The sequence below is a fragment of the Jaculus jaculus genome, chromosome 10 (genome assembly GCF_020740685.1).
Source record: "Jaculus jaculus isolate mJacJac1 chromosome 10, mJacJac1.mat.Y.cur, whole genome shotgun sequence".
Taxonomy (NCBI): Eukaryota; Metazoa; Chordata; class Mammalia; order Rodentia; family Dipodidae; genus Jaculus; species Jaculus jaculus.
In genome coordinates this window covers 113,101,179-113,126,608 of record NC_059111.1, presented here as the reverse complement: position 1 = coordinate 113,126,608, position 25,430 = coordinate 113,101,179, and the positions used below count along the sequence as shown (strand labels likewise).

General features: G+C 44.1%; 1 protein-coding gene and 1 pseudogene across 3 annotated transcripts in view; one reads left to right on the top strand and one right to left on the bottom strand.

The window, feature by feature from the left end:
- Window positions 1-25,430, top strand: part of Rbm33 (RNA binding motif protein 33) — a 101,787-nt gene that overhangs the window by 57,668 nt on the left and 18,689 nt on the right. For all 3 annotated transcript variants that reach the window (XM_045160118.1, XM_045160117.1, XM_045160116.1), the window contains exons 10-14: window positions 13,546-13,678; window positions 14,024-14,367; window positions 15,414-15,752; window positions 18,435-18,722; window positions 22,929-23,573. In XM_045160118.1, the coding sequence (XP_045016053.1) occupies window positions 13,546-13,678; window positions 14,024-14,367; window positions 15,414-15,752; window positions 18,435-18,722; window positions 22,929-23,573 (1,749 nt within the window). The remainder of the gene's footprint in view (window positions 1-13,545; window positions 13,679-14,023; window positions 14,368-15,413; window positions 15,753-18,434; window positions 18,723-22,928; window positions 23,574-25,430) is intronic.
- On the bottom strand, window positions 6,128-7,486 carry LOC105944841 (annotated as a pseudogene).

Here is a 25,430-nt window from a genome sequence, read left to right as displayed (position 1 = left end):
AGTGTGCAGTGTCTGTTCCTTTGGTTGTGTCCAGCAGACAGTCCAATACTGTGTGTGGCTCTTTCCAGCAGAGAGCCCAGTACTGCCTGTGGCTGTAGCCAGCATATTCCAGTATTTGATATGACTTGTATTCAAATGACATAAGTTAGGTCCATACAGCCAAACTGGGTTAACAGTGATGTTAAATAAAAATAAACCAACATGGCTGGAGAGATAACTTTGTGGTTAAGGCACTTGCTGTGAAGCCTAAGGACCCAGGTTTGATTCCCCAGAACCCATGTAAGCCAGATACACAAGATGGTGCGTGTTTCTGGAGTTCCTTTGCAGTGCTTAGAGGCTCTGGCATGCCCATTCTCTCTGTCCCGCCCTCCCTCCTTCCCTTCTCACCTTTTTCCCTTTCCCCCCTCCCCCCTCCCCTTCTCCTCCCACTTTCACTCAAATAAATAAATAAAATAATTTAAAAAATACAACCAACAGGGAGTTTATTTTTTGCATAAAAATCAGAATGGACAGGTTTGGCACAACAGTTCTGTAGTATTGGGACCCCCATTAGTTTTCTATTTTATTGTCCCCAAATGCGCATGTCTGCATTCATACTGAAATTGGGCAGAAGGTGTGTGTTGCATGAGGCCCTTCCAGGGTTCAATTGGACTAAACTTGGAGGGACAGTGGTGTCTTATGGTAGCAGAAGCTGAACCTGAGGGAGGATCCAGGGAAGCAGGACAGGAAGGGGTGGAGCAAGAGCAAGATGTAGATTCAGCTCAGTCTTGACCCTCATCATGGAGGGCTCTGGAACACAGGTCCTGACTCAGACAGTAGTGGGGCCAGCTTGTGCAGCTGTGAGGTTCTCTTGCCTGCTGTGTCAGACACTCGCCGTGTGGCCTTTACAACATCTGGGGTTATGGCTCTGGCACCCAGGCAGCCTCACAGCAGTGTCTACATTGTGTGGGCTAGCCTCACAAGTAGAAATGTAAAGTGAATTTACTGCTCAGCTCACTAGGCTCCATATATATTAGCTCCCTTCCTCTGGTCCTAAGTGGTCTCTGCATTCACAGGCAGCTGGGAAGAGAAGGATCATTTGTGGGAGGCCCAGGCTGCAGACTATACACATCTCAGGTGCCCATGTTTCCTGGGTCTTGTGGCGCATGCCTACAGGGAAGGCTGGCTATAGACTCTAGCCTTGCTGGCACTCAAAAATGACAGGTGTACAGTGTGTGGAGCTCCAGCATTTGTCGGTAGGGGAGCAGTAGCTCATGTTTCTATGAGGCCTAACAACATTGGTGTGTATGCATTTATATTTTCTTAGCACCGATGCGCCTGCAGCAGCAAGTTACTTGTTTCATTCCCCCACCTCCTGTTAACTGGACCTTAAGCCAGGATCTAGAAGCAACTCTAAAAATTGTACACAGACACTGGGTGGGAGGGTGTTTTGCCATGGTGCAGATTTCCTCCTGCTTTCTTTGCTCTTCATTGAGTGATTTCTGCTCCAAATTGATCTGCATTTATTAATAGGATTTGACTTGCAAAATGTCTTGTTAATGTATGGGAGTGAATAGTGCTATACTTGTTTTTTGGAGGAAAAGTACCTTACTCAATTCTTGGTGGTTTTATGAATTTTGTGTGTCTTACAAGCATTTCAGTTTTCAGGTTCATCTATAGCATAGCAAGAGAGGCTGGCTAGGTAGTACATTCCAGATTGAATAATGGTTCTTTTTTTTTAAAAAAAAATAAAATAAAATTTATTTGTTTATTTATTTGACAGAGAAAGAGGGAGAGAGAGAGAAGGGCGGGGGGACTGGACACACCAGGGCTTCCAACCACTGCAGATGAACTCCAGACTCATGTGCCACCTTGTGCATCTGGCTAATGTGGGTCCTGGGGAATCGAAACTAGGTCCTTTGGCTTTGCAGGCAAGCACCTTAATCACTAAGCCATTTGGCCCCTGATGTTGGTTCTTTACACAACATATACAGGAAGAAGATGGCAATCTGTATGCCGGTCTTCTATAGCGTGGCCACATGCTGCCCAATAGGGAATCGTAAACTCACCTAAAGCATATGAGATGTGTTTTTTAACTTGATTGTGTGTTCTCAAGTATGAACTTTGTAAGTGACAACATTCTTGTTGCAGTATGGAAGGGTTTGGCATCAGTATAACAGAGACCAGAGTGACTTCTGTCTTAGCAAAGCAGAGAGCTGAGTCTGTTACTGTTTAGTCTTTAAGCTCAGGGCCATTTGGGTCTTGGCTTCTTCGCTATCCAGCTGCACTCTGTGCTTCGGATCCAGGCAGGTGAGTTGTAGGCCTTGACTCATTGTCCAAGGCCCCGGTTACAGTCTAACCTTTCCTGCCTTCACTCCACCATGTTGTAGGTACCTGAGCTGTGCGCCAGTGAGAGCTCCTGCACTCTAGTCTTCCAGGCTGAGACTGTGGGGCTGGGCTAGCTTGCTGCTCGTTCTCTCATCTACTGAATACTCATATCAGCCTGTGTGTCAGGCCTTGTGCCAAGCAGACATGAGTCCACAGTGGAGGGGCAGAGAGAGGTAGCAGTAGACTGGAAAGGTAGAGGAGCAACAGCTTCTGGCGTTTGGTGACTTGCTTTCTATGGAGGCTTTCCTTCCTGAACTCTGAAACGCTAATGCCAGATGGGAGTTGGGGCTTACTTGTCTTTTACCTTCTGAGGAAACATGGACGTTGTCAGATGCCATATGTCTCATTTTGCAGTCTGGTCTGCCTTCTGCAAAAATACTTCACAAAAATGAGAATGACATCCATGATGGAATTACACCTCTTGCTGTCCCCATGAAATAGGGTCCCATTGTTATTGTTTCAGAAAACAGGACCCAGCAAGGTTGAGTCACTAGCTTAGAGCTGCACCTGGGAGTAGGTAGCTGGGCTGAAAGGCCTGGCTGAATTGATGTCAGTCACCTTTGGGTTCCACTCCTGGGCCTTGGAGGTGATTCAGGGTGATTGTGAACACTCTTCTCTGCTGAGCCCTTCCAGCTCACCCTGGAGCCAGAATAAAATTCTGCTTATGCATGGCCAGTGAGTTGTCAAAGCTCTCGTGTCCACTGAGCTGAAGTCCTGTCATGGGAGAATTCACTGCTGGTGAATATGCATTTATATAGCGCATAGATTCTTAGCAAAAGGAAATAAGGTTTGAGAAGAGACAAAAATTAAAATATTAACATTCCAAAGGGGCAAGATTTGAGATCTCATCATTTTCTCAGTTTAATAAAAAAAAGTGTATTTAAAATTATGAATATTTAAAATAATCCTTCAGGGTATCTGATAGTGCTTAGAGACTCAAGAAGTAATGTATCTTGTTTGAAGTTCAAGTTCTTACTAAAAACTCCGTACCTCCTCAGGGCTTCCCCAAGATCCTCCTGATCAGTAGCCCCTTCTTTGAGAGAGCACGTGCCTTGGTGTCACCTATGACAAGAGTCAGAAGTCCAAACCTAGTAGCCCTTCACTTGTGCAGAATATCAATTGATCCCAGTTACACTCAGCCTTATCTCAAATGAGGAAACTTGTCCATGAAAGACTGGGAATTAGATGCCAGATGGAAGAAGCAAGGAGCCCATGAGGAACCCTATGCAGCCATAGCCATGTGGCTAGTGCTATTGAGCTGAGACTTGAAGCTATACCCTAGGAACACTCAGTCATTAGTGATTGACTGCAGATTTCACATAGAGCTGACACTGTACAAAAACCGGAACAAATAAATGCCAGGCTTCACGTATTAAATTATGGAGCCTGCTAGAGGAAGGCCACTTGTTATGGTTGTGAGCAAAATTAAGGAAGTCAGAGTATAGGGCACCTGGCTCTCTGTAGCCTCCTTGAGAGTTGAGCAGAGCAAGGCTAGCTGCAGAAACCACGATACTCTAGTCGAGGGAGGCAAGGCAAGTATACATGCATTCCTCTAGTTAGGCCACTCCAGAGAAAGAGGTAGGTGTGGCTGATGAGTGAGACAGGTTAAGATTGATTCGTGGTAATCATGCAGTGACTGTGCATGGTAAGTGAAGCTTTATTGCACCTTTTGTTGAAATTGGATAGAGTTGAAAATTGATATGCCACATTGCGTGATTCTGATTTCCAGCCACAAATATCATGAAATTATGCCAATATTAGTACACATGCCCCCGAGGCTGTGTATGCATATTGGCCCTCCCCAGCCACAGTGAGCACAGCTTGTTCCTCCAATCCTCCTTTCTAAATTCCTTCTGTACCTGATCATTTACGTAGAAGTGAACCAATACAGCTAACAAGGTTGGAGCTTGAAGAATGCTCATTGGTAAAGATCAGATCACTAACATATCTTTAACCTTGTTATTATTCAGTATACTTTTTTTAAAACCCAACCAGATGTGATGGTAGAATGAAAATTTATGTTATCTTAAATAGACTGCTGAGAAAATGAGCTTACACATTACTTAGGGCATTGATGGCCCTGTCGTGCAATGAGGATGCCCAGGTCATTGCAACCTTAGGGACAGCTATATGTGGAGGGCTCATAACCAGAAGATGCTCACATGGAAAATGACCATGGGAAGGGGGGACAGGGAGAGAAGGGGGCCAGCAATAGAAAAATTCCCCAGTGACATTGATGGGTCAGTTAAAATTACTTATATACAGGCTGGAGAGATCGCTTAGCAGTTAAGGCACCTAAGAACCTAGGTTCAGTTCTCCAGATCCCATGTAAGCCAGATGCACAAGGTGGTGCATACGTCTGGAGTTGCAGTGGCTTTAGGCCCTGGCACACCCGTTGTTCCTCTCTCTCTTTCTCTCCTGCTCTCTGTCTCAAATAAATGAATAATTTTTGGTTTTTCGAGATAGGGTTTCACTCTAGCCCAGGCTGACCCGGAATTCACTATGGAGTCTCAGGGTGGCCTTGAACTCATGGTGATCCTCCTACCTTTGCCTCCCGAGGGATCAAAGGCATGCACCACCACACCTGGCCTTGAATAAATATTTTTAAAAACTAAGTACATACTTAGTGTCTGTATTCCATTGTAAAGAGTCTTTTCATCCTGCTGCCTTAGCCGTCTGACTGCAGGGCAGAGAGATTGACCGCTTGAGTTATCTTTGGCCTGTGCCAGAGTAGATCTGTTAGACAAACCATGAGGGACAGAGAGCCAGGCAGCTTGCCTCTTGAGAATGAGAGGTAGACAGGAGAGGCTTGCAAGAAGAGAAGCTGCATTCCATAGGGATTTTATATTGGCTGAGGTGAAAACATGAGTAAATGATTTCCAGAGAAATACGTGAAATTTAGAAGTTGGGTTTTTTTTTTTTTGTTTTGTTTGTTTTTTTTGTTTGTTTGTTTTAGGTAAGGTCTTGCTCTAACCTAGGCTTACCTGGAATTCACTACGTAGTCCCAGGGTGGCCTTGAACTCATGGCGATCCTCTTACCTGGCTGGGATTAAAAGCATGTGCCACTACACCCAGTTTAGAACTTGTTATATATAATGTGGTGAAGTTTCCAGAATTCACTGATTGGAATATGCTATCATTTCCACATGAAAGTTTAAAGGTGTTTTTTATTTTATTTTATTTTATTTTATTTTATTTTTATTTTTTGGTTTTTCAAGGTAGGGTTTCACTCTAGCCCCGGCTGACCTAGAATTCAATATGTAATCTCAGCGTGGCCTTGAACTCATGGCAATCCCCCTACCTCTGCCTCCCGAGTGCTGGGATTAAAGGCGTGCACCACCACACCTAGCTTGTTTTTTATTTTTTGTTCCAAGGTAAGATCTCTAGCCAGGCTGACCTGGAACTCACTCTGTAGTCCCAGGCTGGCCTTGAACTCACAGTGCTGGGATTAATGGTATATGCCATCATAGCCAGTGGAAGTTTTTTGTTTTTTGTTTTTTTTTTTTTTTGCAATGCAATACTACATTTAATAATTTTTCAAAGATTTAAGGCAGATTTCCCACTGTTTACATGTGAGACGTTAGCATGATCCAAACTCCAGTATCCATTTCTCATATCACTCAATGTCTGCAGCTGATACTGATTTAGAAACCTTATTTAAAGCCATTTCAAAATCCTCCATGGTTGTAGGCATGTGCATCTCTTGAAAGATTGCGGATTTCTCCTGGGGTCAGACCCTCAATACGCCTTCTCATGGCCGTCAAGGATGCATCCCTGCACACATGGTAATGTCCGCACCAGAGTAATCTTCCATGTTTTCTGCGATACTTGTAAGGTTAACATCATCAGCCTGTTCCAATTCACGAAGACTTATTCGTAGTAACTCCTCCCTGCCTTTTGCTGATGGTAAAGGAATATAAATCCGCTTCTCAAGACGCCGTCTTAAAGCCTCATCTATATCCCAGGGAAAATTAGTTGCTGCCAAAACCATCACCATTTTAGAAGGGTCATCATTTTCTGAGGCACCTCCAACACCATCCATATGAACCAGCAGCTTGGCTTTCACCCTCCGGCTGGCCTCATGCTCTTCAGAAGTTCCTCGGCAACTACAAATGGAATCTGTCTCATCAATAAATATGGTGGCTGGAGAATAAAATCGGGCCATTTCAAACAGAAGACGAGCAAGCTTCTCAGACTCTCCTCTGTACTTGGAAGTCAGAGTTGATGAAGAGACATTGAAGAACGTTGTCTTGCATTCTGTTGCCACTGCTTTAGCAAGGAGGGTCTTTCCCGTGCCGGGCGGGCCAACCATCAGTACTCCCTTCCAGGGTCTCCTTATGCCTTTGAAGAATTCTGGCATCCACATTGGCAACACCACTGCTTCCTTAAGCAACTTCTTAGCTTCTACTAGATCAGCAATGTCATCCCATTGAACATTGGGATTTTGTGAAATTGTGTCTCTTTCCAAGGCTTCTACTAAATCCTTATCATATCCAGTGCTATCAAATTTGTCTCTCCTTCTGTAACTGCAGCAGGTGATTTGTTCTTTTCCTCTCTTCCTTAATTCTGTTCTTTCTTTTCATGACAACGAACAGCCTTCCCTCTGTCGTTGTGGAGATTTTGTGCAAATGGACAGTGAGCTCTGGCAGCTGTGCCTGGACGGCTACTGTGTGGTTTAGAGTCACTGTACTGAGGAGACTGTCGTTTCCTAGGCCCTGGTGAGGGTCTTCGCTTGACAGGGACAGGCAGGGACCAAACTTCTCCTTCTGAGGCTGGGAGCTCATGCTGTGGGGCTTTCAAGGGCATGCTGTCCAGTTTAAAGCTTTCAAGGGTTTTCATTTATTTCCTGCCAAACCTGTTGCCATTTTTGCTGGAGGTAGGTGTCTTTGACAGAGTACAGATACTTGTTCATCTGGTCAAGAACTCCCTGGTAATAGACCATCGCAGAGTCTTATTTTCCCAGCAATGCATATTCGCGGGCCAATTTTACATTCTCACTAATCATGAGAAGACTCACACTCAAATGTAAGCTGCCGCGGCCCGGGGCCTCGCCCAGTGGCTGCGCGGTGAGAAGGGAGGATGGCCCCACCGCAGCAGTGCTCTTGCCGTCGGCCCGCATGGCCTGGCGCCAGCGATGACCCCAGCCTCTCCCGGAAGTTTGTTTGTAAAGCCCTTACACTTAATCTTTTTATTAAGATTTCTGTTGTCCAAGAAGGTCCTTATACTGCCTTTCCATTCTGTGATGACTGAAATGAATTTGTGGGAGCTTTACTTCCTGTATTGAAATCTTTGATGTTGTTAAATAATGTATGATGAAAAAGTACTAACATAGTGGCCTTGACCTTTAATAGGGACTTGACACTTGACACTGGTGACTCAGGTGACAATACTATAAAGCCTGGGTCTTGACTGTCTTGTTGGACGCATGGGGCAGTTATTCAATTCTGTGAGAATCACTAAAGTTAGTGGCTATGTTATCCTTGATTCAGACCCACTGCTTCAGGTGTAGCCATGTAACTAAGTAATGTTGTATGAGCATCCCAAGGGCCAGACTCTGGACAAAGGTCTGTCTGCCCAACTGTTGTTTAAGTGGTTTTACAGTTTGAAGCATAGTGGTAGTCCCATTGTTTCTGTGTTTGTTGGGCTCTGCAGCTCCTCTAGTCCTGTCTCTTTCATACATCCTTGAATTGGCCACCTCCTCCTGACTCAGGATCCACCCAGGTTAGGTAGTAAAGTAGCAGGTCTTCTTCCCAAAGCAGGGAATCCTACTGAGTCATTTATGTGAATAGGACTAATGCACTCATCACTGACCAGCACTCAATTTATTTGAAGAAATCATTTATTTATCATCATCCTTTACAGGTTGGAATGGCTTTTGAGATGACTTTACATAGGTGTTACTAAGTTACTTACTATTTTTTTATCTGAGAGAGAGAATTGTTACACCAGGGCCTCCAGCTACTGCAGTCCAATTTCAGGCACAGGCACCATCTTGTGCATGTGTGATTTTGTGCGCTGTGTCACATTGTGCATCTGGCTTGTGTGGGGCCCGGAGAGTTGAACATGAGCACTTGGGCTTCTTAGGCAAGTGCCTTAACCACTAAGCCATCTCTCCAGCCCAAGTTACTTATTGTTACACTAAACCTTATTTCCACTTCTACATGTGGAGTGCTCTCGTGCCGTTAACAGGTAGTGGCAAGTCTGTGCTAGTAATGCCCTCTCCACTGCTCAGTGGAGTGTCTGCGCCTTGGGCTTCACGCACACAGTAACTTGTCCTGGAAGTCCTGTTGCTGCTGTGTGATCCCTCGTTGTGCTCCTCCTCCAGGGAAGTAGAGCTCAGTGTGCTGCTGCACGGTTCATGAGCACAGCTGTCTATAATCAGAAAGGGCCTGAATGGTTAATTTCCTTGCGCTGGAGATCACGCGATCAGTTAAGCCTTCTCCACAAGTCAGAGCCTGGCTGAGCCACCCCAAGGAATATTTTAACTGCTGCTTTGAAGTAATGCTGTTGCAGTTACCTTCTTGCTGGGACAAAGCACCCAGCCAAAAGCAGCAGACAGGAGAAAAGTTGTTTAAAATCTTTAGGGGAAATTTCATAATGTCAGGGGAAAGATGGCAGGGCAGAGGCTGGACGCCATCTCCTTGCCAGCATAAGGTGGACAGCAGCAGCAAGGGGAGCTGAGCCCTCCTCAACAACTCCCCTCCTCCAAAAGGCTCCACCTCCCACATTGCCATCAGCTGGGCATCAAGCATTCCAAACACGTGTGTTGATGGGAGACATCTCGTTCAAACCATCACAAATAGATAGCCTTTGATGCCTAGTTTATTGTCCAGAAAATTTTGAATCTCACTACAGTATTTCAGATTCAGAGTTTTTCAACATTTGGAATGTTTAATGTGGACTATTTTTGAGTATCCTTAACCCCAAAATCTGAAATTGGAGATTTTTCTTAACGTGAATGATTCAAAAGGTCATGTATATATCCCTTTGTTTTTCAGTTTAAGAATACTCAGCATGGGGACTGGAGAGATTGCTCAGTGGTTAAGGCACTTGCCTACAAAACCTTAGGGCCTTGGTTCGATTCCTTAGGACCCACGTAAGCCAGAGGTACAAGGTGGCACATGGCATTTGGAGTTCATTTGCAGTGGCTAGAGGCCCTGGCACACCCATATTCTCTCTCTCTCTCTCTCAAATAAAAATAAAATATTTAAAAGAAGAATGCTCAACGTATATTAGAATATTGTTGAAATATAAAATCAAAGATGGAATACTCATGCTCTGCTTTATAAATAGAGTGTTTAAATTACCTGGGAAATAACAACATCATTTTTTGGTAGATGTGTATAAATGTATACCATGTGTCTTATTGACTTCACAAAGAGTGAGAAGGCCTTTGAATCTAGACAAGTCTGGAAACTCCTTATGCAAATTTAATAAGCAGCAGCATGATAGCCTGTATTGATAGAAATAATTTTTCTGCATCTGATTTGGTAAAAGTGATGTCTTGTTGACATTTTGATCAGCTGCATGCATGTTTGTAATGATATGTGAGATCTTTATTGCTTTCCCTAACTAGTCCGCCTTTGAGGTAATGAGGATTCTTTGAGGAGGCCAGCAGCAGCCACAAGAATGTGAGCTTCAGGGTTCCCGTGCACTTTGGTTTTAGAACATTTGTAACATTTGTGCTTCAAATCTGATTTTACTACCATTTCCAGAGAACAAGTAGGTCTCTGAGTTTGTGGCACAAGAGCTTTCCTTTTGCAATGTTGCAGGATTTCCAGTAGAGAGGCGTTTAAAGGGAACAAGAAGATTTCTGGTGTTACAAAATGAAGTCACATTTAGAGGGAATGTTTTAAATGAGCATAACTCCACAGACAAGGCATTACAACTTGAAGATGATGAGAAAGAAGTTTTGAGTTTTTTCTTTCATCATTCAAAATTTTTCACTTTTTCCATATTTGACATTTTCATAGATGTATATAATATATTTTCATTTCCCCAATTACTCTTTTTCCCATCCTATGAGTACTCTTCTTCCCCATGAATCCCCATCTTTTATGTCCTTTCTTCTTTTTTTAACCCATTGAGTTAAATTAGAGTTGATGCATAGACATGGGTGGAAGGTTGTTTACCATGTCATGGGCAGTGTAGCAGTGCCTATACCATGGGTGGACCTGATTCCACTCTCCCAGCAATCATTAGGTACCATTAGCTACTCCGGGAGGTGTGGAGTCTTCCATATCATTTCCCCATCCATGGTGAAGCCGTGACAGACTCAGTCTTATGCAGGAAACCATAGCTGCTGTACATCCTAAATGTAAAGGGCATGTCATTCAAAAAGGCCTCTTACCCAGCCTCCTCCCTCTATATTCTTTTCTGTCTCCTCTTTGGTGAGGCTTCCTGAGCCTTAGAGGCCATGCTTTCAAGGCTCTATTTGAGACTGAGCCCACAGCACTCCTTTTTATTATCTCTGCTTCTTTCTTCCCTCTTCCTCCTTGCTCCCTGTCTCCTCTTCTTCCTTCTTTCTCTCTCTCTTACTCTTTCTGTTTTTCCAAGGTAGGATCTAGCTCTAGCTCAGGCTAATCTGGAATTCACTATGTTGTCTCAGGCTGGCCTTGAACTCATAATGATCCTCCTACCTTTGCTTCCTGAGTGCTGGAATTAAGGTGTGCGTCACCACACCTCTCTCTCTTTTTTTTTTTTTTTTAAGGCATGCTGTCACTCTAGCCCAGGCTGATCTGGAACTGTATAGGCCAGGTTATCCTTGAACTCACGTGGATCCTCCTGTCTCAACCTCCCCAGTGCTAGGATTAAAGGTGTGTGCACATTAGAGATGTGTCAGTTGTAGTGCTGTTGTAGTGCAGTTGAGAATTGTTATTTTGGGGGGAGTAAGATTTCTTTACATACTGTTGCTTTTAAAATATTTTTATTTATTTATTTGAGAGGGAAGAAGGGAAGAAGAGGGATATGGGGCTGGAGAGAATGAGAATGAGACTGGGGGTGCCAAGGCCTTCAGCTGCTGCAGACAGACTCCAGATGCATGCGCCGCCTTGTGCATCTGGCTTACGTGGGTGTTGGGGAATCGAACTTGGATCCTTAGGCTTTCCAAGCAAATACCTCAACTGCTAAGCCTCAGGTACTGTTGATTTTAAAGTAAATGTGGGGCTGGAGGGGTTGCTTAGTGGTTAAGGTGTTTGCCTGCAAAGTCAAAGGACCCAGGTTTGATTCCTCAGGACCCACATTAGCCAGGTACAGAAGGGGGCACATGCATCTGGAGTTTGTCTGCAGTGACTGGAGGCCACTCACTCCTCCTCTTTCTCTGTCAAATAAATAAAAATAAAATATTAAAGTAAATGTGGTTTTAATGTTTCTGTGAGCTGGGGAGATTGCTCAGTTGTTAATGGCACTTGATTACAAAGCCTGTCAGCTTGAGTTTATTTACCTAGCCACCCTTTCAAAGTTTGATGACCATTCATGTGCAGCAGCAAAGGACCCTGGCATATGTACGTACACACACAGTGGGAGGGGGAGTTTTTTTTAATTTTAATATTTGAATGGTCAACTGAAAACTGAAGCAGTTTTCCTTGGTCTCTATGACTATAATTCTAGTAACATAGTGAAAAGTCTGTCTGTCTGTTTCTGTGTGTGTGTGTGTATGTGTGTGTTGCTAGGTATTGAGCCTAGGTTATTACACATGCTTAGGCAAGCATTCTCTCATGGAGCTTATATACTAGCCAGACTTTAAGCTTGTTTTTTGTTTTTTATTATTTTTTGTTGGAGAGAATTGGCACACCAGGGCTTCCAGCCACTGAAATTGAACTCCAGACGTGTGTGCCATCTTCTGCACATGAGTGACTTTGCGTGCTGGCATCTCCTTGTGTGTCTGGCTTACATGGAGGATAGAACATGAGTCCTTAGGCTTCACAGTCAAGCACCTTAACCACTAAGCCATCTCTCCAGCCCAGCTTTCTTTATTGAAACCCAAAGGAGTCAGCTATACCATTTCACTTATAGTAATGTGATGTCTAAATTTTTCTGCTATGTTAAAGGTTGTTGATTTTGTTGGGGTACAAATGGAATATCTTTTTTTTTTTAATTTTTTTTTAATTTTTATTTATTTATTTGAGAGCGATAGACAGAGAAAGAGGCAGAGAGAGAGAGAGAGAGAGAGGGAGAATGGGCGCTCCAGGGCCTCCAGCCCCTGCAAACGAACTCCAGACGCGCGCACCCCCTTGTGCATCTGGCTAACGTGGGTCCTGGGGAATGGAGCCTCGAACCAGAGTCCTTAGGCTTCACAGGCAAGCGCTTAACCGCTAAGCCATCTCTCCAGCCCTGGAATATCTTTTTTGAAGTACACCAGCTTCATACCTGTAGCTTTCAGCTGTGTTACGTAGGTACAGAGAGTAGCATCTATGGGAAGATAAACGTCATGAATGCCTAAAGCAATCATTAGTGTTCTGGTGAATGACGATGAAGCCAGCAGCTGCGTGGAGTGCAGTGAGCATCACTTAGAAGAGTGTTCTTTTGGTGCTCTGAGGGTGTGGCATATTGAATTAATTTCTTTTTTTTTCCTTTTTATTTATTTCGGGGGGGATGGGCACACCAGGGGCCTCCAGATGCATACAACATCTTGTGCATGTGGCTTACATGGGTCTTGGGGAATTGAACCTGGGTCCTTTGGCTTTGCAGGCAAGCGTCTTAACCGCTAATCCTTTAAAGCGTGAATTAATTTCTTTCTTTCTTTTGTTGTTTTTTGTATTTTGTTTTTGTTTTTCAAGGTAGGGTCTCACTATAACTCAGGCTGACCTGTAATTTACTGTGTATTCTCAGAGTGGCCTCAAACTCACGGCAATCCTCCTACCTCTGCCTCCAGAGTGCTGGGATTAAAGGCATGCGCCACCATGCCCGGCACCTGAATTAATTTCTTGATGCTGCATGTTAGTACTTGACTGTTTCATTATGAAAAATTTTTCTGTAACATATTTTTATGTGGATATTGGTTTGATACTTATATATCTGTACATACCTATATTCATTTATAGAGACAGAGCAGTGGGCTTGACCATAGGATATAAGGTACTTGATCTTTTCAGAGGAAAACTTTGTATCATGCAAATTACTGAAAACTAAGGATAATTTTTCTGTGTTTCATTTTGTTTTTCCATTATTGTTCCTTAGGGCCCTCCGGAATTTCCACAGCATACACCTGGACCTGTTCCCAACAGTTTTAGCCAGCCACCACGACTTCCTCTCCAGGACCAGTGGAGAGCCCCACCCCCACCTCAGGATCGAGACCCTTTCTTTTTGGGAGGTACATGAAGGAGTGATGGGCACAGAAGGAGGTGGCAGAGGCAATTTAAATGGTGGCCCTGCACAGTGATTGTTGCAGCAGAGCTGAGCTCCCAACAAGAGATTTTTCAGTAATGGGTCTTTGTACCGTAGCAGTTCTGCCAGTCTTTTCAGATGCTGGCATGAGACAACATTAAACAGTGTTGGCATTTGAACTGTGAAACTCACACACAAAGGAGGATCTTTTTTTCAGAAAATGAGCTAGAAAGTCTCTAGAAGGCAAAATCAAGAATTCTATCTATAATATGTTGAGGATATTTCCCAGAACTGCTTGTTTCTAACTTGATGATAATATTTTACTGTTCAGTTTCAGGTGAACCAAGGTTCCCCAGCCATCTTTTCTTGGAGCAGCGAAGTCCCCCTCCACCGCCGCCGCCTCCCACTCTTCTGAACAGCAGCCACCCTGTCCCTGCTCAGAGTTCCTTACCGTTCACTCAGCCTGGACCAGCATTTAATCAGCAAGGACAGCAACCAGTGTTCCCAAGAGAGAGGCCTGTAAGACCAGCCCTGCAGCCCCCTGGTCCAGTGGGGTTACTGCACTTTAGCCAGCCAGGGTCAGCAACTGCTCGGCCTTTCATTCCTCCCAGACAGCCGTTCCTGCCCAGTCCAGGACAGCCGTTTTTGCCCACACATGCCCAGCCTAACCTGCAGGTATGCAGTGAGCCAGGCCTAAAGGAAAACATACATGTGGTACTGAGCCTTTGTGTTATGTGACAGAGAAGTTTCAGATTTTCATAAAAGTGTACTAGTTTGTGGTTATTTGAAGGATAAGAGTAATAATTTTAAACATACTGTTTATTGCACCCAACTTTGTCATCATTTATCTCCTTAATACTATGGAAGATGGAAAATGTGATTTAGGGAGCTGAAAAATGTCACTCAGAAATTTTAATAGGATGTATTGCTAATCATATTAGGGCATGCTTTACTAATGCACTTGCTCATCTTTGTAAGCTATCTCAGAAGGTGAAGGCGTCCCCATGTGAGTCAAGCACTGCCATCTCATGTTCCTACACTAGGAAGGGAGGGAGTGTGCTGTTCCTCACGCAGCATTTGACACACTGGTGCGCCCTCTGCTGGTAGCTGTATTCTTGGTCCAACTTGAGAGTTTTTGTGACTTCTTCTGTACCCAGTATATTTTTTCTTGTATTTTAACCTCACTGTTAGGATATATAGCATTAGAGCCAGGCATGGCAGCTGATGCAAGTAAGCTCAACACTTAGGAGCTGCTGTCTCCGGAATAAAGATGCATAGCAGTAGTACACTTAAATCAGCCCTATAGAAATGCAAGAGTGAAAGTCCTCATCTTTTCATTTCATAAAAAGTAAAATTAATTCCCATTGCAGAACTGTTAGAATATAGATAAGTTAAAGGAGTTTTGAGTTGTCATAACTGCATCCTTAGCACTTGCCTAGAAGGTTACCTTTGTACTGTTGCAGAGGTGGCGCATGTAGGGTGCACTGAGTTACTTCCTACCAGTAGATTCCTACTGGGTAGAAGCTGGAAGCAGAACTGCAGTAGTGCTGCTGACCTGCTGCGTGTGTCACCCTGTTAGTAACCTTCATTAGCAAAGCAAAAGTAAAGTTGTGCCATGTAAAGTTTCTTCTCATATGCAAGTCTTTAAGGAAAACATGGAATTGGAATCTGCCAAGTTACATCTATTTGCAAACCATTGTTTCTCTCTTTTGGACTGGAAGGGGCCCTTGCATCCTCCCTTGCCACCTCCTCATCAGCCACAGCCACAGCCTCAACAGCCCCAGCAGCAGCCCCAACACCATCAGCACCAACCGCAGCACCATCAGCACCAGCCCCCTCTCCAGCCGCCACTGCAGCCCCCACACCAGCCTCCCCCGCAGCACCAGCCTCCCCCCCAGCACCAGCCTCCACAGCAGCACCAGCATCACCACCACCTGTCTGCTCCTCCCCCTCCTCTGATGCCCATGTCTCAGCCTCAGTTCAGGCCACACGTGCAGACTGCTCAGGCCCAGCCCAACAGTAGTCGGATGCAGTGCACCCCACGCCAGGGGCTACGACATGTGAGTATTGCTGTTTTTTTTCTGGGTTCCTGGGCTGTCTTTTAACCTACAGAATTTGAGAAGCATAATTTTTTGTTGTTGTTGTTGGTTTTGCGAGGTAGGGTCTCACTCTAGCCTAGGCTGACCTGGAATTCACTATGAAGTATCAGGGTGGCCTCGAACTCAAGGCAATCCTCCTACCTCCTGAGTGCTGGGATTAAAGGCGTGCGCCACCACGCCCGGCTTGCAAAGTAGTTTTTGACTTTAGAAATTAAAGACTTGGACTTTCATGCCTTAAAGGCACTTCATTTTTCATGTATATAGGTATTTCTGTAGTAGTGGATACTAATTACACTAATTAGCAGACACATAACTTTAGAAAGTACTGCTGGTAGTCATTGCAACTATGTAGGTGGCTTAGGTTATTATTATTATTTTTAATTTTTATTAGCATTTTCCATGATTATAAAAAATATCCCATGGAAATTCCCTCCCTCCCCTCCTACACTTTCCCCTATGAAATTCCATTCTCCATCATATTACCTCCCCATATTATTATTACTAATAATTAGAGTTCACAATTACAACTCCTGTTTTTGAGAGAGTGAGAGAGAATTGTCATGTCAGAGCCTCAGTTACTGCAATTGAACTCCACACACTTGAGCCACCTAGTGGGCATGTGCAACCTTGTACTTGCCTCACCTTTTTGCATCTGGCATACGTTGGATCTGGGGAATTGAACATGGGTCCTTAGACTTCACAGACAAGCGCCTTAACTGCTAAGCCATCTCTCCATCTCTCTTATTTTAATTAAAAAAATATATTTATTTACTTGAGGGAGAAAGAGGCAAATAGAGATTTAGAAAGAAAAAGATTAGGCACGCGAGGGCTTTCAGCTGCTGCAAATGAATTCCAGACACAGGCGCCACCTTGGGCATCTGGCTTACATGGGTCCTGGGGAATCGAACCTGAGTCCTTTTGGTTTTGTAGGCAAGCCCCTTAACCACTAAGCCTTCTCTCTGGCCCTAAGTTTTTAAAAATTACTTATTTATTGGGGGGGGGGGGGGTGAAAAAATGAGCATGCCAGGGTAGTGAACAAACTCTACACACCAGTGCTACCATGTACATATGTCTTATGTGGGTCCTGGGGAATTGAACCTAGGTCCTTAGATGTTGTAGGCAAGCAATGTAAGTAAGCACTAAGTCATCTCTCCACCCCTGGCTTAGGTATTTACTATTTATTTATTTAGAGACAGAAAATGGGTGCGTCAGAACCTTTAACAGCTGCAAGTGCACTCCAGACATGTGTGCCCCTCTTGTGCACATGTGCAACTGTGCACACTTGTATCATTGTGTGTCTGGCTTATGGGGGACCTGGAGATTTGAACATGGTTTCTTAAGCTTCTCAGGCAAGAGGGTTAACTGCTACGCCATATCTCTCCAGCCCTTGCCCAGGTTTTGATACATGGATTATCTCCATGTCTTTTTGCTCAGAATGAGTGTGTTAATTTACTGACTGTTCCGTTATCAGGCATACATTGAGTTTCTGAGAATACAGCAAAGAACAGAAGACACAGGTTCCTGTTTTCATAGACCTTACATTGTGCTCTGGGAAATTAGCCTAAATTCATTTGTAGGGTTAAATTTTCACATGCCATCAGCAAATGCGTGGCTTGCCATTCATGGTCAGGAGCCGGAAAATGATATGTTGGTGTGAAAATAAAAGGGAGCAGTCATTGCCTTGTCTTTCCTTAATCAACTAACGGAACTTCCATTTCAAGAAAAATACAGTTTGGCTAACTAATATTCAGTTATATTCTGTCCTATGTCTTTAGTAATGTGACTTGAAGATTATAAGCAATAGAAAAGGGATTTGTAGGGAGCTCTGGAACTTATGCCACTGTTAGATAATGGAACACAGCTCTCAGGAGCCTGGTGTCTTTGGAGGTTGACTGTAGGACCTGGATGAAGCTCAGGACTGCTATCTCAGACACCTGACCCCTTTATGTCTTCGGTCTCTCCCAGGCATCCTCAGGGTAAAAGCTACTAAGAATTTTTCCTCAAATAGAACTGTATTGTATCTGTTGAAAATTCTCCCATTCCACTTTAACTTTAGGTGAGTTAGTAAAAATGCAGTTGGATCATTGGGTCAGGTAGGGTACTTGCCACATGCACACAAGAACCTGGTCTGCCCTGAGAGTGATCTCCAACACCCATAGTTTAAAAAGAAAAATGCTGGACATGGCCACACATACCTGTAACCCCAGTCCTTTGGAGAACCCAGAGCAGAAAATCGTTGGGGCTTGCTGGTCAGCCTGGCTGACTGAAAATGGCAGCTCCAGGTTGAGAGAGACTCTTGTCTTAGGGAAGCGTGCAGAGTCACAACAGAGGAGGGCACTCTGTTTGCACATACGTGCGCTGTATGCATATGCATCTGCATACACACACACACACACACACACACACACACACACACACAAATTCAACAGAATAATTACCTGATATGACTTTTCTAATCAGTCAGAGTCCTCAGTGTCAGCATCTATGCATAAAAATGCAGTTGCCAAGGAGAAGAGTATCTGCCTCCAAAGGAGAAGTCAGCTACTGACGAGCATGGTCTGACTTACTGATACTCAGTGTGCGCTGTTACACTCTTTCTGCAATGTTCCCATTCTGATTAGATCTTCTCTCTTTTGGGGTTAGAATGCAGCATCTCAGAATGTCACCAAGCGTCCCCTTCAGCAGATGCAGCCCACTGCTCCTAGGAACAGTAATTTGCGTGAGCTGCCCATCGCACCATCACACGTTATAGAGATGAGTAGCAGTCGCTGCTCCTCCACGCCAGCAGCTCAGGTGAAGCCCGGCGTCAGTGCGTCCCCAGCCGCCAGCGCCACGGCAGCTCCCAGAGGCACACAGGGAAAGACTGATGCGAAGATTAAGCCCACGAGCCCCGGGACTCAGCCGAAGGAAGAAGCAAAACCAGAACCAGAGGTAAGACCTCTTCCTGACTGAAAATACCATGTGCAGTAGGTCACCTTACATTGCACTTTCCTGGGGAGCAGTCATACAATCCTTGGCTTTTCTTTTCCTTTTAGCCTCTACTAGCCCTGTTCATAACATATATTATCATTGGCTTATATTATCTGTTTATATTTGTATACCTGTATCTCATAGAACCAGCATACCCCACAATTAACAATTATTTTCTTTTAAAGGGCCCAAAAGTTCTGCATTTTAAACTTCAGAGTTCAAACCCCCTAATTACTAATTACCCTGCTCTGCTTTTGTTTCACGAGGCAGTTCATAGGTAGTTCTCACAGTGGATGTTCCTGTATCCAGTAAAACCTTACAGAGCCAAGCTTGCTAAGGCTGTGCACTGTTGTCTGCTAGCCCCCAGAAGGCACTTACTGAGTTTATATGACTTTCTGGGTTCACAGTATGGACTCCTAGATCTGACCACTCTTATCTGTTGGTCTTCAAGATTTTGAAAGGTTTGCTTTGATTTGAATATAGGTACTGGGTAATTTTGAAATATGTGTGCAATGTTGTAAGTATAAATAACAAATGAAGACCTCATTTTTTTTTATTAACAAAGGATGAAATAAGGTAGGGCATGTACCTGAGACCTAGTCACATAACAGTACATAGAGGAAGGTACATGAATATCACTAAAATACAATGATTAAAATGTAATATTTCGATGTATTGATGTAACGAATGATTATGTTTCTTAATAGAATGATGGCATGAAATACGTCCTCAGATAAGAATTTAGTAATCCTTTAACTTTATAGAAAAAACAGTTAGCACTTTTTTTTCCCCTTGCGGTTTTTTGAGGTAGTGTCTTGCTCTTCTAGCTCAGGCTGACCTGGACTTCACAGTGTATTATCAGGGTGGCCTCACGCTCATGGAAATCTTGCAGTCTTCCTACTCTGCCTCCCAAGTGCTGGCATTAAATGCATGCACCACCACACCTAGCGCCACTTAACCATTTTTTAATCAGTGTGCATTTGTTTTAGCAAAATAAAATCTCCAGCCCATCTTTTAATTGTTTTTGAAAAATTCTTTACATTAACAGAACTAAGCTGAAATGTATCAATATTCTACCCTTTCGCTTCCATGAAAACAAAAATTTATGAGCAAAAAAAGAAGAGGGGATCTTAGCTGAACAGAGAAAGGGGTTAAAACACATTGAGTCTGGAGCGCATGATAAAATGCACAGACCACTGTCTGCTGAGAAACTACACAGATAGATGCATCATGGGTCGTGGCTGTGAGCAGTAGAAAAGGGATTGTGGGTGAATTTACATACACTGTTCTAGCTGCTCTCCATCCCACCTTTCTCCAAGGAAAGCCTGGCATTGACTAACTGTTGATCCAGGCCAATGCTTGCAGCACATTCAATAATGGTAACTGCCTATCAGTAGGCCCTTCAACTGGGTTTGCTTTTTTTTTTTTTTTTTCCTTTTTCAGGAGGGTTTCACTGTAGCCTAGGCTTACCTGGAATTCACTATGTAGTTGCAGGATGGCCTTGAACTCATGGTAATCCTTCTACCTCTGCCTCCCAAGTGCTGGGATTAAAGGCATGTGCCACCATGCCTGGCTGGGAAAGAGGTAGGGAGATAGAGAATGGGTGCATCAGGGCATCCAGCTGCTGCAAATGAACTCCAGATGGATGTGCCACTTTGCATCTGGCTTATATGGGTCCTAGGGAATCGAACCTGGGTCCTTTGGCTTCACAGACAAGTGCCTTAACCATTGAGTGATCTCCCAAGCCCTGGGTTTGCAATTTTAATCTGATCCCCAGACATCTGGTGAAGTGAAATTATTTGAAATGGTGAGTTCATGAGACGTAGTTGGTACAGATGTTGCCAAACCTTGCCCAGTAGGCTTTCACCTCAGCAGAACCAGTTTTAGTGCTATGGAATCTGATGTTACCAGGCATTATATGAAAATGAGACAGACTCCGCATTGACACTGGTGGGTCTTAGTCAGCTAACCACCTGCAAAGGGGACTGGAGATCTCAAGGGCTGAGACCAGTGTAGGATTGACTTACCCTTGGGTGGAGAGGGACTGGGAGAGAGTCTACATCATGACCATGAAGGTCTGTTTGATACACTCAGTGCAGGACTGGGCTGTGGAATGCCAGCAGTGGTGATGGCCCGCTCGCTTGACTTTGTGAGCATATTCCTGCTACCTCAACCTGGGCCCCTTGTACTCATCCCTAGTTCCTTGATCGTACAACCACCTTTTCCAATAACCACACAGAATAGCAGAGACATGGAGCTGCTAATGTCCTCTTGCAGTTTGTAAGAGATCTTAGCAAAGGCTTTGAAGATCAGTGCCAGTCTGGGCAGTGCAATCCTTGCTCAAAATAAAAAGTGATAAAAGACTAGAGGTATAGCTCAGTGGTAGAGCATTTGTCTAGCTTGCATGAGGCCTCACTAGTACTCCCATCCCCCCCCCCCAAAAAAAGGGCTAAAATTTTGGTAGTACCTTTAGTTTATATACCTCTGGTCTGGTTCACAAATGGTAAACCACATACATAGTTATTACATAGTAACAGTGGTTGCATAATACAAAGAATGGGACCTTTAAGCAGATGAATAGCCACTTTTACTCATTTCATAAGAATTGCACTAGGCTTCTGGAGAATTCTGTGTAATTTCTATAAGCAGATACTTGAGTGAAGTGCACGTTTGCAAGTTGCCATGCTTTGCAAGTTGGATGTATTTAAAAGATATATATGTTTTATTTAAGAGAGAGGGGCAGATAGAATGGGTGTGCCAGAGCCTCTAGCTGCTGCAAGTGAACTCCAGATGCATACACCACCTTGTACATCTGGCTTTATGTGGGTACTGGGGAATCAAACCTGGGTCTTCTGGCTTTGCAGGCAAGTGCCTTAACTGCTAAGCCATCTCTCCAGCCCAGATGTCGTATGTTTTTAAAAAGTGTTTCTGTATAATGGAACCAAGGTTATTCTTTGAAGTCTGTCTCTTTTGCTTGGCTAAATGTGGTTTACAGTCTTAAATTCACCCAGTTAGTAATGATACAAATAGTGGATAAAGTATTTCTATCTGTATTCCTAAAACATACTTTAACCCTTTCTGATTGTTTGGGAAAATTGCTAATGAATCATAATGACTCCTGTGCTTCTGGGGTTCTCTTCAGTACGTCTGCAGCTCTTTGTTTGTCTGCATGCTGCCCACATCCCTGCTGTTGGATTGTCTTTAGTGCAGTGGCTTCGAGCTCAGTGTGCCCACTGGGGTAACAGTTCCCCCGGCCCCCGCCATCACATTTTCTGTCTGAAATCTGTCCTAGGATTTGGCAGTAAGCAGATCAGAATTACCTGTGGGCTGAGCAGCCAGGGTTACCAGCTGACTCTCTTCAGCTAGTGTTTTTGTTTCCATGCTTTGGATTTATGCAGAATAGGTGAGATTTGTAAGTAGGTGAATTCTAAATAGATTAAATCAAGATTTTTTGGTAAAGGATCTTTGAATAAGTGATTTTTATAGATGACAAAATTTTACTGGGTACTTTTCCTAAAAATTCTGAAACTTCATTAATTTTTTGATAGACTTTCACACTAGTTTTGGGTTGGGCTATAGAAGGCATTCCTTACATGCCATTATTATTCTAATACTGCAATTGGCAGCATTTTGATTCTGAGGAGGGTGCATGAGTTCAAGGTCAGAAAGATTGACTTGTGCTGTTCATTACAACCAATTATTCTGTGACAAATGAGTTTGAGATCAGGCTGAAAACTCTGTAGGAAAAATCAATAGTTCTAATCAGGGCCTTTCAGGTCATTTACACCCCACCTTTTGTTGGTTTGTCAGAGAAGAGCCAGATAAAACTCATGTGACAGTGGGGCCTCCCTGCTGTTGCCATTCCTATTTGAAACATATTTTGATATCTTAAATGAATAGTTTAATTGGTTTCAAACTTGTAAATGAGTTGAAATGTATATTATTTCATTTTTAATATTCTGATAAGATTTTCCAAATGAGCTTTGTCTGTGTAATTTTCCCCTCCCTAGAGGAAGGAATTATACTTAGTCTTTAAGCAGATTTTTAATGCCTTCTTTCAATACTAAATTGAAAGTTTTGGGGGAAAATTCATGTGCCTAGTTTGTAAAAATAGATTGAAATGGTCACCTTGCCATATAAAGCAATGTAAACTGTTTTCCATTTCAGTTTCCTGATGAAGATGAGGAAACTAGGTTATATCGTTTGAAGATAGAAGAGCAGAAGCGCCTAAGGGAAGAAATCCTGAAGCAGAAGGAGCTTCGTCGGCAGCAGCAGGCCGGTGCCAGAAAGCGGGAGCTGCTGGAAAGACTTGCGCAGCGGCAGCAGCAGCAGCAGCAGCAGCAGCAGCGGCTCTGCGGCCCACAGACCACAGTGGAGCAAGAGGAAGTAGCGGCTACGCCGTCCCCCACCAACGGCGACCCACTGTTACCCTTTCCAGGGGCTCAGTGCCGGCAAAACGTGAGAGCCAGGCTTCTTGTTAAAAACCAGGACGTCACAGTGGGACACGTGCAGCCTAGAACTTTCAACTTTGTTCCGCCTGGTGCCAGCATGCCCTACCAAGGGCAGCCACTAAAGCCACTGAGGCACTTGAGGCAGGGCAGAACGGTACCTCAGAGTCCAACTCCGCCGCAGCACAAAGTCCTCCAGGTCACACCTGTAGGTGTGGAGGAGTCCCCACCATCCCCACAAGGCCGGCCTCAGGACACCAAGCCTGGCGTGAAGAGAACTGTCATGCACCGGGCCAACAGTGGAGGTGGTGGAGATGGGCCACATGTCAGCTCCAAGGTCAGGGTGATTAAGTTGTCAGGAGGGGTAAGTTGACAAGTTTTACCCATTTCTTTGAAAATCTGTTCTTTTTTGAAGGTTCTGGTCTCCACAGAAAGAGAGTTAAAAACTAGCCTCTGTTAGAATCATGTTGACCAGCCTTTACCTACAGGTTGGTTTAAGAATTGTCATTCAATTGAGGGGGAGGGTTGCACATGCATCTGGAGTTCTAGTGTAGCAGCTGAGTGTGCGCTCACTCTCTGTCTCTGTTGGGCTTGCCTCGAATTGTCGACTGGGCATGGTGATGCATGCCTGTAATCCCAGCATTTGGGAGGCAGAAGTAGAAGGATCATTGCGAGGTCAAGGTCAGCCTGGGATAGAGCAAGACCCTACCTTGATAAACAAAACAAACAAACAAACACACAAAATGAGTTGTCCTTCAGATTCTCCTCCCTTCTGGGACCCATATTGTTTATTTATCTCTGGAGTCTTAGTGGAAAACCACTATGATATTCCACATTTACACAGTTCTCAGTTTTGGCTTCTTTTTGTAGATAATTATTTAAACATTGTAATAAACAAATTTGTGATAACAAATTCAACAGAATTGAACCATCTAGTTTATTGTAGAAATAAAATTTCCTTTACACAGAGTGGCTAGCTGTTGTGCATAGCTTTAGGTTGAGTGAGCACCTGTGGCCAGAGTAGAGAGAGAAGCATTCTCCAGGGCTCTTGTGTGCCCCCTCTCCCCAAGTAGTCTTGTCTAGAGACCATGTCCTGTTTGTATTTTCAAAACCCTTGCTCCCATGCATTTTAAAAGGGAGTAATGGAATTCTAAATTGTAATTCTGTATAATTTACCACATGATTGCGTAAGTGGGGTATGCCTAAACCTCCGTAAGGCACACTGTGGCATGGTAGTCTGCATAAGTTTAGGATTCTAAAAAGCAAGCCACTGTTGAAGATCCTCTTGTGAGGCGAGGCAAGAGGGGCTTGCTTCCTTGCCATCCCTGCTGCTGTTGTGCGTTCACTGTCACGTGTTTGTTATGCTTGATAACAGTGATGCCTACTGTTTGCAGTTTACATTATGAGTTGAAGAAAGGGGGTGGGTATTGAACCTGGGCTGTTAGAGTAAACCAACTCGTGCCTGTCCCCTCAGCATCAAGGAACAAAGGCATATGCTGTTGCACCCGCTTTCATGTGGATGCTGGGGGTCTGAACTCAGGTCCCCATGCTTGTGTGGCCAGCACTTTACTCACTGAGCATCTCCCTGCCATGTATGAAAATGATGTTTTAGTATTGTGTCTTAGATTGCTGTGGTGACAGGGAGAAAAATTGTCCAGTTTGACTGGGTCATGGCTTTGGGCAGCACCTGGAGGAAGAGTGTCCACTTTGCAAGGCTTGTCATTGTCGTCCTATTTGGTGTTGATCCTTCTGAAGTGTCTTTCCTCACATGCAGAGCTCAGGGGTCTCAAGATGACTGTTGTGCATAATCCCATGGTGGGTAACTACAGCCCAGCTCTGGGTACAGAAAGACCTGTGTGTGGATGGTGGTCTGTCTTGGCTGCCTTTGAGACTTGATAATCATTTCAGTTTCTTATCTATAAAGGGTTAACGAGCTTACTGTGAGGGAATCAGTAAAATCAGCTGCATGTCCTCAATTTGCCTTTTTGATAGAGCTCTGCTATCTCGCTGGTGGCTGCAGCAGCTGTCATTTGTCCGCTTTGAGCATGTGCGCACACAGTGCTGTGAGACAGTGGAGGGCTCATCCCATTTCACAGTGAAGCAGCTGCCATCGCATTGCCAGCCCAGGGCCACCTAGCTAAGTGGCAGCGCCTGGTTTCACTGTGAACGCCAGGTTTCTGCTGTATATAGAATAGTTCACCGTTTCACTATTGCTTTTCAG